At 41.7% G+C, this 19,881-nt stretch overlaps 1 protein-coding gene across 4 annotated transcripts in view; it reads right to left on the minus strand.

The window, feature by feature from the left end:
• The window catches only part of FOXK1 (forkhead box K1), a 57,180-nt gene extending 37,581 nt beyond the window's left edge, over positions 1 to 19,599 (minus strand). For all 4 annotated transcript variants that reach the window (XR_012634580.1, XR_012634579.1, XM_074918911.1 and 1 more), the window contains exon 1: positions 19,214 to 19,599. Coding sequence is in view for 2 of the 4 variants with exons in the window: in XM_074918911.1 (XP_074775012.1) it covers positions 19,214 to 19,599 (386 nt within the window). In the remaining 2 variants the exon portion in view is untranslated. The remainder of the gene's footprint in view (positions 1 to 19,213) is intronic.
• Between the last annotated feature and the right edge of the window lie 282 nt (positions 19,600 to 19,881).

Consider the following 19,881-nt stretch of genomic DNA (forward strand, 5'->3'; position numbering starts at 1 on the left):
ACTTTGTAAGAAATACCAATAACAAAACAGTTATATCATCCACTTGGCTAGTGCTATCTGCATTCCAAATGAAAAAGTTAATTGCACTGAGACTACAGAAAGAGTTCTAGAGGAACAAAGACAAATGCATTTTATTGTCTTAAGTCTAAACACACATTACAAAACAAGCATGTACCTATCACCATGGCAATTTAAGAGTCATTATAATTCTCTTTACACATCTCTTTAGGCTAGGGGACACAGGCAGCATAACTGCCAGGTTTTTAAGAGTGCTTGCTTCATTTTTGAGGTTACCATGGTCTTAAAGTAATGAGTTTTCACCATCTGCTATTTCCATTTCCTTTCTGCTTATCTGGCCAGATTTAACACAGAAATCCCATTGAAGGCCTACACATAAAGTCCTTTATCAAACACATATCAGAGAAATGTCTGTAACATGGTGGTCAGTAAAGTCATTCATGAAGAGATAACCAAAGGGTCTGCAAGTAAATGGTGAAGCCCAGAATCCACATTTGTTCTTCCTGGAATTAATCAACTCAATCTGAAGACAAGCCAGCCAAGCACGTTGCCAGAAAGCAGCAGGACAAGGAAATAAACTGCAGAGCTCTCTGCAAAAATGTCTCTGGTATTATCCACTATTGTTTAATTAGAGGAAAAGCTATAGAAGTCACTGTTAGTGTTTTTAACATAACTGAAGGAAAACTAGATTTATAAACTATTGATATTATCTGCAAATGAAGTATAGCAATCTGTATATCACTGCTAAAGAGACAGAGCAACCCATTGAAATGTTTGGTCATAATTATTCTGTAAGTCACAAGAATAGTTTAGATCAGGACTGGATTCTACCCTCACAGTTACTCTGAGCTCACAAATCACTTGACTTTCATGCTTTGTAACACAATCACTTCATTTAATATATATTGTCATGCTTAACACTGCATGTATACAAAGAAGTACATATATCAGCTGAGACTGAACTAAAATTGTCTGTGTCCATATGCAAGTGAGCTCAGGTTTGAAATAATTAGTCGAATTCAAGAGATAGTGGTCTTTCTTCTACTTCATGAATTTTAATTTGCTTCTGTTGGGAACTTTTTCCATAAAAAGTACCAGCAACTATTTCTATTGCCCTGTTAGGCCAGATGCACAAGTAGCTCTACTTCAGTGTACTGAGGTCCCTGGCATTAATCACCTCTTAAGTATCATTCCTGTACTGGATGGAGCTAATGTAAACTTGATTTTAGTAAAGGCAAAGTCACACTGAAATAACCAAGAATTCCTCATACCCGATCCAGTGGAATTAGTATCAACTAGCCTGTAATTCCATTTTACCAAAAGAATTTTCTGCTGTTCCCCTGAAACACACCCGAATTAACTGGAAATCCTCCTCTTTCCATGATCACCCAGGACTTGCCAGGATGAGTAACTGGGAGGCTTGGGTAAAATTCCGCAGCTCACGTCGATGGCCCACTGATTTCCTCTGTCTTAAAAATAATCTTCTCCCCAAAGAGATATCAATTATGCTGCTCAATCTCACACAGATTTATTTTAACACAATCTAAATCTGTTTCTCTGCTGTAAAAGGCATTTCCTTTACCCCACCACCATTCCTTCCCCTCAGCCATTTCCTTTCAAGGTCACCCTGCTGCCAATAGTACCATCCAAACCACTGCACAATAAGTCAAACCAGGTAGCTGAAATAATAATGATTTTTTTTTTTTGTTGGGAGTGTCAGGCAGATCAGATCCCTTATCTTACCTTCCACATGGCAACACAAGCACCAACACAGAGGTGCAGGGGACAAATATCAACATGAGGAAGGAAAGGAGGAGGTACTAGCAAAATTGCTGCAGATTTATAACAGATTATAAAAAAAAACAGAGAATGTATCCACAGACTCAGATTTAAGTATCACATGAGCCAAACACTGCCTTCTCCTTTCAGAAAATGAAATGAAATTCATTCATTTTGAGAAAAACTCAGGTCTTTATAAGGTAAATCACATCAGCTACCATGTTGATGCTTTTGAGGCTGGAAATTTTCAAAACTTCCTGAAACAGAAAAGTCACAATTATTTTTTTTTTTATTATTCATCTTATTTATTTCAAACCCAAAGTCACTCAGCTGGATGCAAGAGGACCAAACAAAGACTGAAAATGTTTTCTGCATTCCAACAAGTGCTTCCCGCGGCCCTGTACCCATGGCAATTCTCCCATAGCAACTGGCAGGTCACATCTACAGGAGCACGTTTGCGGTTGTCTCAGATGGGATATGCAGGCTCTGCACGCTGCAAAATAAGTGCTTTTTAGTACCTTCCTGCTTTCAGAGTTTATTCACTGATTGTCCTTGAGAAAAGCAAGTGCAGTAAGATGGCTGAACAAGGACAGTGCTTCAGAAAAAATTAAAATTGCCATTTCTCTGTCACAGAGAAGACGTTTTCCTTATGCTCCTTGCTACTCTTTAGCTGGAACTGTACATACATTAAAGGATATTCTCCCTTAATGAGAAAGCACCACAGGTTACACTAGGATTTGCACAACATTGCATATTACCATGTCTAAAATGAGGTTTCCAACAGCCACACAAGATTTCAGATGGCAAAGAGCATGTGCAGGCAAGTGTATCTATTTAAAACAAATACTACCAGCAGCATCAGGCAAAACCACAACTTATGAATAGCTACGTCTTTTAAAAGCACTGAGTAAATTAGCTGTAATGAATGTTTCTATTGAGTTCACTTGCACAGGGCTTCCCTTTATGCTATTTCATCAAGGTTCAAACACACTGAGAAACACTTCCACACACAGGCAGATTTTTCACATAGGTATTTTAGCAAACTCGTTTGAAGACAGCAGTGTTCACAGGAAAGTTCAGGCAAACTCTTGTCCTCTCCCTGCCAGCACCATGGACACACAGACATAGACAAAAATTATTTTTGTTTTTTCAGTACCTCCAGTCTCCACAGACATCCCACCTCACAGTGCAGACTAACAGCAACATCTCAGCCACTGCCCACCCTGGGAAAAGTCAGCAAGTGAAACCAAGCCAAGCAGGTGGTGGAGGGAGAAGAGGGTAAACAGCCCTAGGCTGATCAGGAAGGCTAAAAACGAAGAGATATCAGAAGCCCAACCCAAAGAACATAAAAATGCTGGTTTGGTTCATATATATCTTTAAAAGTGCACAGAAGATGAGCACTTTTTCTGAGGCTCCAATTGCATGTTAAAAGCAAAAGTTTCAGGAGAGTTCGCACTATGATATCATGCTGTGAATCTTCAACAATCATTTTACTCTACACATCCTCCCTACAATTTCTTATCTAGCAAACCTTTCAATTGCTGTAACAGAACAAACTGATAAACTGAGCAACACCACTGACAGAAACAGTTGATTTTTTGTTCAAGTGAAAACATTTAAGGCTGTTTCACACTGGAGAATTAGTAGTGAAGAATCAAGAGCTATATTTTTATTTCTACATCCCTTACATCTCTTTAATAATGTTCTGATTTTACACTTTGAAAATTATTTGAGACATCAAGCACAGCTACAATTCCAGATTCTCCCCTTTGAGGGGTAAAGTACAGCACAAGAAAGAAAAAAAACCCTGCAAGGTATTGTAGTTGCCATTTTTTGAGTGTAATGAAATACCACAACAAGGTCAGGAAATAAATTCATGGACTATCAAAATAGCATCTCATAGAAGAACAGGGAAGAATATCACAAACTGCTGAGAAGGAGTTTCAGTCAGCTAATGGAAAGACAGCAGGAATGGTAGGAGGTTCCCTTCAAAAACACTACCCTGTCTGGGAAATTCACATTATGGACAGGTCTTTTCTAGACCAAACTATCCCCAGCTTTGCAGGATGGGTCTCGTAGTAATCCTGCTCAGTCCAATGCCAAAAAAACCTCACCCTACCAGAAGCTGCTCTAATCTCCTCCAGAAAGCTATCAGAGTGCAAAGGGCCAGGAATGTGCAGTTTCAAAAGTGACCTTTCTAAAACTTTTCCAACATAAACCACTAAGCCAGCTAGTAGTGTCTTCTCATTAATTTTAATGCTGCAAAAAAAGCTGAAGGATATTCTTGAAATACTATCATTCTCACCACTTATTTACAAAATCAGTGGAACACTGATCAATCCACACCTGACTAGGGATTAATTCACTTATCTATTTAAAGCATAGAAAACCCCAACTATAAACACTTAGGTTAAAATTAATCCAGAAAAATCCTGACTATTTTTTCCAGATAGATTAGAAATATAAAATAATCTCAAAAACCAAGCCTTAGTATCATCAAGAGTATCATTAACAGGCTTTTATAACAAATACTATCGAGGCAGAGTTTTTGTACTTCGATCAGGGACTCTGTAAAGCCCTCCACAAAGACCACGTTCTAAATCTGCATGCCAAGACAACATGGTAGTTACTTGGTGCCCATCCACCAGGCACAGAGAAACAAAGAGGTGGTGCTATAATTGTACCTTACTTAGCTTCACATTTCAAAACATTGGAGTCAGCTTCAAAATATGCCATTCACTGCAAACCAGGAGTGCTGGGCACAGGGCTTGCTATCAGAAGACAAATTCCTCTTTCCCTCCCGAGCTCTCTTACTCCTTTAAAAACAAGCTGAAGTTCAGCAGCACGTAGGGCAGATCACATGGAGTACAGCCAATCTGAAGCATTGTAAAATCTAACTCAAGTCTGCCAATGTGCCAATCATGTGAGCCTTACCTACACCCACAACAGAAAGATCTGATTTTACCTCAATATAGATTAGACCCACAGCATCAACAGTGACATTATCTTTCAATACTGGTTGGGATTTTTGTCTATTTTTTATTATTAAAGTTTCAAAGGCAAGTTCTGGCCCCGCTTCCACCACACCATTACAGAAGCTGCCCTGTTCCTCTGTGTGTAGTCCTTACTATGAACAACTTCATGTCTCTGAGCAAACTTATGATACAATGAACTTTTTTCTGTGTGTCATATGGTAGGCCACGTCTTAACCCAACACTATCCTACCAGACAATTAAAGTCTATCTCATTTATCACGCCTCTCAGTATAACAATAGTGGAGAAAAACCTTGCAGTTGTGTTCCCAGGGATGTCAACAGCTAGCTACCTGCAGAGAGAATTTAGTAAGCTGTCTTTAAAGTCTAAAATTAACCATAAAGCTGCTGTTTATTTTGAAGCTTGGAAATAGGGAGGCGTTTTAAGTGTCAGAACAAGTGGCTTGACATCAAAAACTTCCTATGAAAGTTTGTCACCGAAGAAGCGTGCTGGCACAAAGCACAGATGACGCTTTTATTTAAATGAGGCTGGCTGCCAGCACCAGAAAGTTTTGCTATCAGCACTGCAGATGCCTGATATCATCTGTAACACACAGCAAGCCTATTATGTTATTTTGTTTTGTGTGTGGTTGTATACATAAAAATAACGATAGTTAAGAGACTCTATAACACACAACAGCCTGTGTACCACTATTGCTCTAATCAGGTATTTTAGCCTGTAGAGGTCTAGATCCTATCTTAACCATTTATCCACCAGCCAATAAATATTTGATCTTCAGAGAAAATGTAAATTATGTGCAACATTTGGGGGTGTGTGTGTCTCACTTATCAGGTCTTATAACCGCAAAAATCCTTTTGCATGTTAGGCTAATCAGTTAATTTAGTATGTTGTCAGTACTGCATTTTTTTTTCTAAAGCCTGAAAATTATCAATATCTGTGATTTTAAAATAAGCAAAGAAACTAGAACATGCTACATATAGATTCCTTCAAAACCTAAATAGCTATATTTAACACTGCTGGTTTGTATACAGCTAAGGGGCCAAACCCCAAATTGTTTTAGCTTCAGAAAAGATGGGGGGTTTTTTCCTAATAAGCTTACCCTCTGCTATTTCTGTATTTTATTTTCCTAAATAGTGCTCACCTTCCAAGCTTCCATTTTGAATATCCTTGCCTTCCATATAACAACATTGTCTTTTAAGGGGTATATGTCTTTTTTTAAAGGATCCCTTCTTAAAACTCTTGTAGGTGAAACCCTGTCAGCACGTTCCAAAGTCTGATCTCTCCCGTCAGTGGCATGTGAGCCTCTCCCACTGAGAGAAAATGAGTGGTCCCCTGCTTAAGAGCCATGTGATGTTTTCAGAATCCCAAGCTCCAGAGGAAGGAGTGCATCACCTACATACACTCCCTTAAGCTTTTACTATACTGTACAAAGGAAAAAAAAGACTGTGCACAGACACATGTACAACTTCAATAACCACCCTATCAGCTAGAAGTAGACACAGATGACCAGCCAGCCACTCCCTCCTCCCAGCCTCCTTATGTCAATAAATCTTAACCTGGCTGTTTGAGCAATGTTTAATCATAAACAGTTTTGAATGTGCTCCAGAATATAAACAAAGGTGAGTAGGAATAAAACTGAGAGTCCAGTACCAAGAATTACTCATCCCTTGCTGCTGAACCAGGTAACAGAGTAGAGAAACAAGGAAATGTTGAACAGAACACAAGCACCTGGTGTTCATTTAAAACAACTACCATGCAACAACATTAAAGTATCCAGAATTGTGACCACAGAAGGATTTCAAGAGCTAGATGCATTAACATTCTTGGTTCTCTTAAAAACAAACAAAAAAAGAAAAAATTAAATTGCTTAGAACACCCACTTAGATGCATGGAAATAAACTACCCTCATTGATCTCATCCCACTGCCATTTACAATGCAGTTATCCTAATTCCCTTCTGTGTTGCTAATCAAGCTAAAATTAACTCCTCTCCTTCTGCTTACTGCACATGCTAGTGTCACAAAAATCAACACAGGGCAGGTTCAATTATCTCTCCACAAGTGCAGCCCACCTTGCTTACTTGGTAAATGTATATTTACTACCCACAGGACCTCTCACAGGATTTTAACCATATTCATCATGGAGCTGGAATGCTGTTTAGACTGGGCGACAGAATAAGTAGCTCTAACAAACCTAGTTCAAATAATTCTGTACACCTTCTAGTCATTATTGGCCTCTACGGGCCTCTAAAGTGGGCTGCATGAAAGTGGGGATTTCAGTCCTGTTAAGCCAGTGTCCATCTAAGAAGAATCAACATCTTGCTTATCACTCCTGCTTTGACTGAACACAACGATGTGTCTTAAACCAACATTTCCAAAGCCCTGGAGGACTCTTTATTGGCATGGCACTTGTTTGGGGCATATTCAGAGAACACAGAAATTCATTTTATATGGTTGCCACTCTGACATTGGCAAAAAACCCCATGCCATATCCTAGGGTTAGGTTTTAAAGCAGCTCCATTTTAGACCCCAATGTGATGTTTCAAAGGAAAAAAGATGAATCAGAACAAAAATTCCAACCCTACCAAATACTACCCATTAAACAAAGCTAAGGTACAGATCAGATTGGCAAATCTATGGAATGGAACGGGAGCTTAAAAGAAATAAAGCACACTGTGGAGATAAATATTCTTTAAGTGTGTGTCTGACAGCAGCCAAGGTTTTAAGCTATTAAAAAAACACAATACACACCACAGTGACAAGCAAGGTTATTCCATCCATCCCCATGCTAACTTGCTGTCCCACTAATTCAAGTGCACTATGAAAGCCAGCTTGTATGAAGCAAAGTAGGATGATACTTATTTCTGTATTCGGCTGTCACCACCCTTGTCCTACACCTGAGACAGTGCCAAACTCTCCACTGTAAGACTGAAATGGCACACACTGCACACAGTCTTGGATCAGGAGTAAGTTTTGCTCAGCCCCTGCCAAGGACTCAGAGGTATGATGCATTTCACCTTCCTGTAGGACTTCTCACATCCCACTTATCCCAGCCCTAAGGGAGTACCGCCAAAGCACAGCTCTCAGCCCCAGTGATGACACACAGAGCCCGGCTGCTTCAGGACCCCTGGGCTGTGGCTATTCTGGCAGCACCAGGCAGTGAGTAGTCAGTCTGACATTCACTTTGTTTTCCAGAGATGTCACAGAAATGGTGAATACTAGCTCTGTAACACACACATTTGCCCACAGTGCTCCTGTGCCAGAAAAGACTGCCTAGCCCCCATTCACAACATGCTGAGGGGTTTTTTTCCCCAAGACAAGCTTTAAGATACGAGTGTAACTCTGGCTTCCATTCTATCACAGCAGAGACTACATGAAGTGACTCAGCAAAGCATGGCCACCACCAGCATCTCTCACTCCTCCTCTGCTTCTGCAAAATTCAAGAGCCCTTCTGAGAGGCTTTTCAAGCCTCTGCTGCTCACACTGATATTGGTTAAAATGAAAAAGGTCAATATTAACTATTTTCCTTCTTTGCCCACCTTGGCAGAAACACTCAACTGTTTCTCCCTCAATCATAAACCACAATTAACACCTACCTCAGTGCCAAGAAAAGCCCCACCTGCACCCACGCTATGGGGAACTTCCCTATAACAGCTTCTACAAAAAGTTCTGTTTTCAATAAGAAATTAAGCAGTACGCTGAGAATTAAATACGTAGTGACAGCATGGAACTAACTGCAGTGCCACAGTTGGCCTCTACAAGTAGTACTGGTTATTCATTTCCATACCTAACTCAACACCAAGCATTTTAAAACTTTGCTCAGCTGCCGGGGAATTTCCAGCTTGCCACAGATCCTGCCCCTTTCACCACAGAAAACTGGCTGTGGATGCCACAGGCAACATGCAACTTAGATTCTACTCCTATTTTCATCCTACCTCCTCTCTCCTTGGGAAGATTTTTCCTTCATTACTACAAGTATCCAGATCCTTGAGTAATTTTTATACCCTGGAGAAGCAGGATAAACTAACTGGCTGAAAAGATCAGTTCATAAAATCTAACCATCAGAAGCATTTATTTCATCATCTTTGTTGGATACACTGGAGCAGTTTAATTCTCAAGTAAATCTCATTTGCAATGTGATCAACTTTCTCCTAACGGGCCAGTCACCCCTGTAGGGTTTGCTTTCAAGGAGCCTGCCCACCTCTGAAAGATATCACAAGCCGTCTAGAAGACTTTCCCTTCCAAATCCAAGGAACTACCAATAACACATTAGCAAAGGCTGTGCAAAACAATAACCTCTGTAAAGCTAAGGAAAAGATCCTAATTCCCACATACATATGCCAGAAAAAGCTTGTGCGTGGGATGTTACTAACCTTTGAATTCAATCAGACTCTCTAAGAGGGCTTGAACACACAGAGCATGACTATGATGTATTTTCCTTTGAGGCTGGTTCAGTTCATTTAGAAAGTGATTTGAAAGCGCTAATGTACTATTTATGTACATTATAAAAAATGATCCATATGGAGTCAGACTTTGCAAAATGTTCACTCAAGTCTATTCCACTCCCTCTGAAGACATTTCACAATCAATTCAATACCCAGTAGAGGAAGCCAGGATTACTGTTTTAAAAGCAGCTCTGAGGGTAATTGAAATGTTTTAAAACCTGACATCTTCTGGACTTGCAGCCAAATAAATGTTTGGGGCAACACAGCGCATCTCTCACAAATGTCTACAAAGTGACATCCACCTGCAGCCTCCAAAATATTGACATTGAAAGTAAAGGTTAGAAGAGAATCCCAGGCACAACCTTTCTTACTGCTAAAGGAGAGGAAAAGAAAATAATTTTACTGTGATTCCGGAGATGACGTACTAAGCTGGCTTGTGAAAGACCACCTCGCAGGACGTGGCTAGCACTGCAAACAATGTAAAACACTGTAAAACAATCCCAAGATTATTAAGGTATTTTAAATCCTGCCAGCATATATATATGACTATGCTGAGAGGTTTCTTCCTTGAAAGGAATTTAACCACCTAAAGCGACAATGACTCTTGCAAAATGACAGCCTGTATGTAAGTTGCTGCCATAGTGGTTTCATTATTTTTAGATGAGGAAATTTTAGAGAGTTAACTTGGCATATTACTAGCATATTTTAAATGGTCCCCCTTCGTTTTCTTCAAGATAGTATAAAGAATTAGGGAAACATTTTACTTTAACAGATGTGTCTTACCTTGAAACTTCACACACACTTTACAGCTTGCAGTATCAGCTTTTGGGGAACAGGATTCTAGCTCTTCTATGCCACATTTTTTTAAATAAGAATCCTCATACTTGCAATACTATCTGGTGGAGCACAAAGCAGGATGAAATTGGGAAGAAACTGTGAACCACTGGGAAAAGAGGATACACCCACTTGTCACCAAGACACTTCAGATTCAGAATCACTGTCCATCAAAACAGTTTTGTTTCTCAAGTTCATTCTGTGGCTCTGTTTGCAGTGAAGCACTGATCTGGGACACTCAGTTGTAAACAGATCACATGCAAGTCTAAACTACTTGATTGCGCCTATTTCTGACAGCCAGTTTGCATATGCCTTGTTTACACAAAATACGAAATAATGCTAGCAACACTTATATTGAACGATTACAACACATTAGGAATTTTTCTCCTAGGAATTCCTATGCCTGAAAGACTTCAGTGCTTGCCTTAATATCTCAAAAAGACATTAGCAGCAAAGCATGTGCCAGCCTTTGACTTCCTTTGCAGGTCTTCCTGGTGCTAAAACAGTTTCATTATGGATTGTCTTATTAGACAGTGTCTGAGGAAGACCTAGCAGAAGAAAGGTAATAATTATACAGCTGAATGGACAAGGCAGAAGGAGGCAAAGCCACCCAATTGCCAGGCTTGTTGACAGTCAACACCCCTTTACGCACAGTGGGCAGGCAGCCAATCCAAGGTACACCATGTTACACAAGCCACAAACAATTAAAAAAAGAAAAAGATCAATAAATAAATAGCAGTTGGCACATCTCCCACACCGAGTCTACCCTTACTAGTTTGGGCTACACCTCAAACTGAATATGAAAAGCAAAAACATTTTTGGTCTACCCATCAGGTGGAAACAAAATTTGCTTTCTGTGTCTAGTCCTTCTCTCCTCCCACACAATCAGGATTTTGAGTGTTTAAGAGTCCATAGTTCTTATGCCCTCGAGAGAGGAAAGGCCTTAAGTTGCTCAAGAACAATTCCTTTAGCAAGTGCACAAACTGGCTCTGCAGGGAGTCCAGTCCTGATTAGTCAAAATGTTGGTGGCTTCTGTATGTGGCCTTAAGGGAGATAGAAGATTAAAACAGTTTGTGTGGGAAGAGACTCTCTTTAAAGTGGCACAAAGCAGAAAAAAGGGGTACAGCTATAATGTTCCATTTCAGAGAGAAGGGGAGGGATACTCTTTCCTGCAGTGTTTAGACCACCTCATCAAGGTTTTTTGTCTTCTCATTCTGTTCTGAAAGATCGAGTGGATTGTACTTGTACATGCAAATCACCTCTTATGCTAGAAGATTCTTGAAACAGGATAATATGTAGTAACAATGTGCTTAAAGTTTTCATCCACTTATCCTCCTATCCTACTCACACAGTGTGTATTAACATAACCTGACAAAGACTGTCCATCTTTGCTCCCTCAGCTAAGGCAGAGCTCGCAATTAATTTCTACATTTCTCCCAAACTGTCAAAATGTCCTCAAGCAACATGAACATTACATATCTAGTATATTTAAAAGAGGGAGGAAAACCAAAGTAAACTGCACATTACACAAACGACAACAAGAAATTCAACTTGCTTTTAAATGACTAAAAATAGATTGGGTAGGGATGGAAGGGACTATCAATCAAATCTTACAGTTGCTGAATATTCAAAGAACAGGATTCTAATAGACTGCTCTCAAGACTGCTTGAAATTTTTATAATAAAAATGCACGAGGAACATGAAAAAAGGAGCAGTAGGATAACGAAGAGCAAAATACACAAGACAGAAGTGGATACAGAGTATTAATTAGGCCATTAAGATCCTTAAATGTTTTACTGTCCAATAAAATATGTATTTCATAAAAATTAAGTGCCATACAGAAGGAATTCACACATCCATTTTATTGAGCTGTTTTGAAGAAACTGAAGATGTGAATTACTAGCAAAAAAAAATCTGTGGACAAGAGTGAATAGACATTAGTAAAACTGCATCTGTACTATGAAAATCAAGAATATACTATTGGATAGAAATTTTCACTCACATTTACTTAAGCAAGAGATTCATCTGCTCTATAAGCATCTCAGTCTGCTTTTATAAGGAGTCAAGTGAAAGCAGCCAACTGAAATAGGGAGGCTTATGAATACTTGGAAAAAATATTCCATGATTAATACTGAATTATTGACTGAAGTAAATGCATTAAGACCACACAATAATTTGTACTCACAATTAGTCGATTAACAAAGTCTGGAAGTACATTAAGATGTCTTTTCATACTCCACATTCAGGAAATGCTTCAACTTTTCCATCTTACAGATTTGTCAAGAAAATCACTGCAAAATGACACCCAGACCTCTGGCTCCCCATGTTTCTTGGTGTCAATCCTGCAGTCTGTTACATCAGGGACCACCAGCCACTTTGGATGCATGAATCAACATTTAAAAGCTACCGAAGTTTACCAGTCAGAAAGCACCACGCAAGCTCGGTGGAGTAATTAAGCATTTGCTGCCTTTCCTAGACACATGCAGTTTTAAGACAAAAGACCTTTAACCACCCAATACACTATGGACTAAGCTCTATAGCATATTTAGCTTTCATACTTTTCTTTCTTTAAAGTAGAAATCCTGAAGTGGATATCCTAGCTATAAGTGCAACCTCAGGAAACTGCTAGATGCAGGGGGACTGAATCAAAGACACACAAAACAAAGCTGGTGTTAGGTATGGCTACATGAGAGGCTTGTGTGCTCTGGACTGCTATTAAGAAAAAGAAGAGGAAAGAATCTGTACGAAAAGCAAATGAGTTAATTCCCCTCCCTTTTCATTAACATTGCACGCTCAAAAGCACAGGATTTTTCTTTTTTAAAACACATTTCCACTTGGATTGGAAAGGAAAAGCTGGCTCATCCACATCTAACCAGCACTAAGGTGAAGCTCAGCCTGTTAAGCATTTCTGGTTATGGTGCCCCTTGGCTCTGACTGCAGTACACACAGACACTGTCTGCTCAGACACTTTCTAGAGCTAGAAGGAGCTCAAAGTAAATTAGCACATGTCAAAAGAACTGATACAGAGCTAGTAGGGATCCACCCTGAATAGGAAAACCAGCCGGAGCTGTCAAATCTCAAACAGTGGTTTAACTAATCCCTGGCCCCTTTGCTACCCCACAGTATCAGAGAGCAGCCCCAAGCACACAGTTGAACACATTCCCCAAGCTCCACACTCTGCAACTGCTGCAAAAAAACTTCTGTCAATAGTAGACGCTAATTACTACACATGGGCCACTAATAAGACTTCATTTGCATGGCATAAGTAGCAAATTCAAGTAGTTTCCTGTTCTTTACCAACATCCTGTTGCCACATCTACTCCTCCAGGAAACTGCAACACCGAGCAAGAGAATTTGGCATCCCACAGAACAGCTCTGATGCCAAACAGCTATCGCAGTATTTACTAAGAGCTTGCTTACAAAGAAAACAATCGCATTAATCTGGTTGTCATTTATGCTTGCAGTTATTCGATGCAAGACTGCAGGTCCCATTTTCTGGAGGAGAAGAAAAAAAGGCAAAAAAGTGCATTATTTTGATTTGTTACCAAGAGTCAAAACAGACACTCTGCAGTGAGGATGCTCACACAGCTGGCACCAAAATAACTAAGATATGAATTACTACAGATTTCATCATTTTTATTCCTGTTTTCATAAAAGCAAAGACTCTCATGCCCATTCATGCCCTAGATTTATATAAAAACACAACAGTACCACTGGAAGAATCCCACAGTCAGCTAAGCGTACACGTCATGACTGAGAGTTTGTTAACACAAAGAAGTTACACCAGCACAACTTGAATCTACATTTAAGCCTTCATAGCTGAGACTCTGCACAAGAATGTACAAGACAAGTGTGGCATGTTCTGGTTTGATTAATCTTTTCATAATCAACATATCAGCTAAACTGAACCACGCTTGGTTTAAAAGAATACATAAGAGAACATGCACTGAGTTTTGCATAGCATTAGTTTATATTCACAACCTGACTTACAGCACAGCTATTTTTGAACCAACAAATCGAGCAGTAGTTTCACATAATGAAACTTTCCTTAAACGTTTAATATAAGCCATGACAAATTGAGCTGCTTAGCTAAAAATTATTACTTGACATAAATTCCATAATTAAAATCAAGTAATCCTTTATCACCATCTCGCTGTGCAACAAAAAAAACCTGTTCTCAAAAGACAGTCTTTGAAATCAAACAAGAGCATGAAAAATATAAGACGAAGCACTAAGACAGCAAATTTTTAAAGAGTTTCTAGCGAGAGTAAAACCACCATCCACATGTTTTAGCAAAGCATCATTTGTTTGTTTTGTTCAAAGAAAAAAAATGGCTGCAAATGCAGATTACGCAATATTTAAGTAAAACATGAGGAATTATCAGAATCAACATACATAAGCATTGTTTCAGAAACAACTAGCTCTGTAGTCGTGGTTATGTGGTCAAAGCATTTCCTTAGTACGCGTAAGTACGGCTTGCAGTTCCCTCCAAGATGTAAGGATACTCGCACTCATACACACCATGATGGCATCATTCTAACCACAAGAATGGAGGTCGAGTGGTTAATGAGGTCATCAAAAGACTGCGATACAGTGTGTATAACTCCCATTTTTCTAGATTATGTCAATTTTTTTACCTTAATTAGTGCCTCGAGTTACTGGCTAACAGACTGTCCAATCTCCCTTAGAAAGAGAAATGAAAAGCCTGTTAGATCCAGCTCTCAATTTTCTGCTTGGTTACTAAACTCTAATTCCAGAGACACCCCCACTAACCAAACACTGAAGCGAACTTGTGTATTCACAATACAGAAAGATTAATGCACATATAAAATTTTGTGGGATCAGCACCTTGATGTGTGCTCATAGTATTGGACTATTCATTTTTGTCAAGTTTATTAAGTACCTAGAAAAATCCCATTATAAATAAAGCAGCATGCTCTTAATAAAACTTCACACGCACAGTAAGTTTTCAATTTATAACGGGGCTTATATACATAATTTTTTTTTATTTTAACACCATGTTTTCATACATCCATCTATTTACTTCCCTTGTATTTTATGCTTAAACTAAAACACTCCTCTATTTCTTCCACTTCCTAAATGCTGAAACAACTACAGGTTTATAAACTTATTTTTACACTTAGAAATCTCATACTGAGAGTATCCACTTACACTGAAAAACACCAACTTCAGGCTCCATTAATAACACTACTGCAAAAAGACAAAATGGTCACAGAAGCAATAAGCAAATATCCCATGAAATATTCCCAGTCAAGCAGCATTTTCCAATCTATTGAGCTTCCAGTTCAGAATGCTCAAGTGCTATTATCAGGCTACGCTCAATCAACATTTGCAGTTTTTAGTCAATAGAACTTTTGTACTTGGGAACATTCAAAAACCTGACCCACAGCTGCTTAAAATTTGGGTTAGCAAGCTTACTTTCAACTGTTTTAGTTCTTTTGGGGTTGGGACACACACACACAACAGACACGGGACAGAGGGACACAAAATACATGCTTATTTTAGTTACTGGAAGTCTCTTGTTATTGTTACTTTTAAAACTCGAGTCAATTCTGAAGAAAACAAAGTTAATAATTCATCATTAACCTAATCCTGTAAACAATCTGATTACACTGTATATTTGAAAAAATTACTGTTTTCAGCAGGAAAAAGTACTCCAGCTGATGGTTCCTGCTGGATCTTATGTTTTTGCTTGTATCAATAGTTTTTTAAAAATCTAGCGCATATCATACTGAGAGCCTTGAGTTTCTCTTGGTTTTTTATAGAAAAATACCCAGATATTTACCCACAGATTTCCAGCTTCCACTAGCAGAGTAAAAAAAGTTTCTAGCAATCTTTAATTTGATTTAAAGCACTTATTTTTGATGTAAGTACTTCCATAATTCACCTTGATTTATATTTATATTGCCTGCTGTAGTGTTGCAGTCATGTTAAACAGATTAAGGGGTCTTCAGCTGTACTGCAGGACCTCCACTCCTCCACCCACTTTGTTTCTAACTGTCATTAACCTCTAGGAAATGCCCTCCTTGTTGGTCATTACTGTTTAATTATACTTTATAGTTATGTCATCACATATGTGAAATATAATCTTCCATAACAACACAGCTGTGAAATACGATACTCCCACCCAGCAGTGAAATTCTGGTTACAGCAGATTATACACACACATGATGTCGATGGAGGAAGTGATACAAAACTTTTCAAAGGCCCTTGAGTTTAAACCAGTCTATTGTGTTAGAAGGTACGTACAGTCTACAAGGCCTCAAACTCTTCCTCTTTCCTCCCCCTCCCCCCCCAACAAAATTTTCCATATATTTTAGGAATAACTACTTTTAAACTTAGAAGAGGGCTTACAGAAAAGTTTTATACAGAAAAAGCGAAGTGAGAAGAAACTTCAGAAACAGGATCTATGAGTCAAGGTTATATTTTTTTAACAAATAGTATGAATTACATCTGAAAGACTTTTCCTGGAACCCTCTGCTTTCATTCATGATCTCATGATGCACAAGCAACTCCTTTGCTTGTAATATAACAGCAGCAATGCTTGCAAAAAAAAAAAAAAGGGGACAGCTAATTCTTAGAAGATTATCAGCAGGAGTTCCCCACATCACAAGTACTTCCCATCTATATCATCGAATGGAATGGCCATTAATTCCTGAAATTTAACATAAACTGTACATTCTGCTGGTACATGGAAAAGGTGTGGCTGTATCAAACGGGGCAGTAATGTTAACAGAAAAAAAACGTGCTTTGTACTGTAAAGTCTGTGTACTACAGTCTATCTTCACTTTGTCCTACTTTGCCATTAGTTGCTAGAAGTAAGCTTACAGGCTTCTCTACGGAAAAGAAATGCCACAAACCAGTGCCTTGTTTTGTTTACTGATGGGGGAGATTTGTGTATGTGTGTTTGTGCATGTGGAGGGAGGTGACTGAGGCAACTGATTTTTCAATAGTGGAGATAACAGTGGACAGGAGAACCATTTAAAGCCTCAGTATAGACTCTGTATACCAAGCTTCAACAGGATTTTTTTTCCCCTGGTCTGGGTTACAAACCCTTGACTGGCCAGTAGAAGACAAGGAGTTGTTTACCTGTTAGAAGCAAGGGGGCAAATTCCTTTAGATTGATGCAAAACATTTTCCTACTCTGGAAGTCAGAAAGGGAGGAGCACCAAGTTTATTTATGTAGCTCAACCAGCGGCCAAGCAAAGAGAATGCCTTATTGTGCAGATCTCATAACTGTATATTAAACTCCTCCCTTTAAAGCAATGAAGGAGGAAAATTGCCATTCCCACTTCAGGAGTCACGAGCAAATGGAAGGGAAGAGAAATAGCGAATCAAGTCATTGCTTCAGAGAGTTTTCGAGCACAATGCTTATGGTTAACCAACTGAAGAAACTGAGTGACAGGGAGGAGAGAGCTCGCACAGATAAACCCAGAGCCAGAGGGAGAAACAACAGAAACACCCTGGGCTTCGGGTGGTCTTGTTTTACAAAGCAAGATTAATTAAACAGACACTAAAGGACATTATTTTAGAAAACAAAACACGTTGCAAACCAAAACGCCTCAGAGAGTGAGCAGCTAGGGAGTTATAACTAAATTACTAAGTACAAAATGAAGCAGCCTGCAGAGGAAATGAGTAATTAAAAAACCCTCCCCTGAGCAACAGGCTAGCAAGAGAGGGATAACTCCAGGACCCTGGTGCTGGAGGTAAATAGTACCAAAGCCAAAACCTGCCAGCTGAAAACAGATGTTTTACACAAACAACAAAAAGCCTAGTGGAACATCATAAAAACTCAATCTCCTGCCTTTACTACGTGTTTTCACTCAGAGATGGCATTAGACACAGTCTGTCTGGTACGACCTGAAGAGATGCACGCAGGAATTACATCACCCACTGCTACCACGCTGCCGCCCCTAGGGTGAAGCACTGCAGTCGTTGGACAGTGCTCAGCAACCATAAACAATCTTTTCAGAGGAAGAAATAGATTAACGTCAATTTCATTCTTCTTTCTGGAAGAGAGTTTATCTAAAACACAGAACAGACAACCACCTCTCTCCTAGCACAGAAAACCCCTCTGCAGCCCTCTCTCCTTCCTCAACAAAGCAAAGACACCTTGGGTGCCTGCTCTCTGGGGCTCCTGGCAAGCAATATCACCCCACTTTGGCCTCACTCCTTTTTTTTTTTCCAGTTGCCCTAGAGAGACACCAGGAACACCACCCAACTTGCCAACCCTAAAATAAGCACTCTGGAAAAGTGGTTTTCCAACTTTTTCCACTAGATCTTTTCCAGGGAAGACAAGCCCTGGGTGTAGCAAGTTTCAGCCCACTGACAAGAGTCTTTCTTCTCTCATTTATCTTTTGGAAACCCCTTAAGGGCCACCAGCTGAACATGAGTCTGTTGGCAGGCAGGCATGGAGGATGATGACCATGGCCTGCTGAAGGAGCACCCCGCAGCAAGGGATTCACACTTTTTCCCCAGACGTGAGTCCCTCAGATGGAGCAGCCCCAGCCCTGATGAACATCACCCCCTTTCTCAGTCGTGGATGGCAGTAAGGCTGAGAAGAGGAGGACATTTCTTGTTAACGTTGAGGTGGATCTACTGGCCGATCAGCAGGCAGAGATCCCTCACCACCACCTCGGGCTCTCCATCAGGTGAGGGTCACTCTGTCACTGCACAAACTGTAACCAACTTCAAGTGAGAGGCCCCTCACCATCCCTTGGGGCTCTCTGTGGTCTAGGGAGGGCCTGAAGGCCACCTCCTTCAGAGACAATCCCTCCCCCTCAGGCCCTCTGTGGGCAGGCGGATCCCTCACTGTCCCCTTCACCAGCGGCGGCCCCTCACCATCAGCCCAGGCCCTTCTCCTGGCAGACCCACGTCCCCTGCGTGGGGCAGAGGCACCTCACCGTCCCCTCGGTGGGGCCGAGGGACCCCTCATCGCCCCCTTCCTCGGAGGGGGCCCCTCTCCGCCCCCTCAGCCGCTCTCCACCCAGACCCGGGTCCCTCTCCGCCCCCTTCGGGCCCTTCCCCGGGTCCCCTCCCCGCAGGCCACGGGCTCTCCCTGTCCCTCCGGAGGAGGCCCCCGCCGCCTCCCCGCCCGCCCCCACGCCCCCGGCCCGGCACTCACTGCGGCGGGAGCTGGAGGGCCGGGCCGCCGCGGCGCTGGAAGGCGCCGTCCACGAAGACGCCGTTCTTGCCGAGGCAGCGCAGGTAGAAGTGCGGCTCCTGGAAGCTGAGCTGCAGGTGCCGCCGGGAGATGAAGCTGGAGTGCCCCATGTTGACGTCCACCGAGCCCTGCGAGGAGTTGCGGCCTATGGTGACGGCCGGCTGCCGCATGAGGAACTCGAACTCGCGGCCCTGCAGCCGCGCTAGCACCGGGCCGGCGGAGGCGGCGGCGGGCGGCGCGGCCGGGGGCGGCGGCCCGGGAGGGGGCGCCGCGGCGGGGCTGCAGGGCGCCGAGCGCAGCGCCAGCAGAGCCCGCGCCCCGCTGCTGTCCTCCCCGACTTCGGCCATGTTCCCAGGCAGGGAGCGAGCCAGCGTGCCGGCCTCCGGGGCGGAGCCGGCGGGGCGGGGGAAGCGGGGCGGAGCGGAGCGGGAGCCGAGCCCGCGCCGCCGCCGCCGCCGCCGCCGCCTTCCCCTGCCTCCCCGGCAGCACCGCCGGGCCCGGCCGCCCCGCCGCGATTTATGGCGCGGGGCGGGGGCTGGCAGCGCCGGGCTCGGCGGGGGCGCGGCGCCGCCTGCAGGCCCGGGCGGGCCGCGGCCCCGCGCTCGGGCAGGTGCTGAGGGCGCTTCCCC

The sequence above is a fragment of the Athene noctua genome, chromosome 15, assembly GCF_965140245.1.
Source record: "Athene noctua chromosome 15, bAthNoc1.hap1.1, whole genome shotgun sequence".
Taxonomy (NCBI): Eukaryota; Metazoa; Chordata; class Aves; order Strigiformes; family Strigidae; genus Athene; species Athene noctua.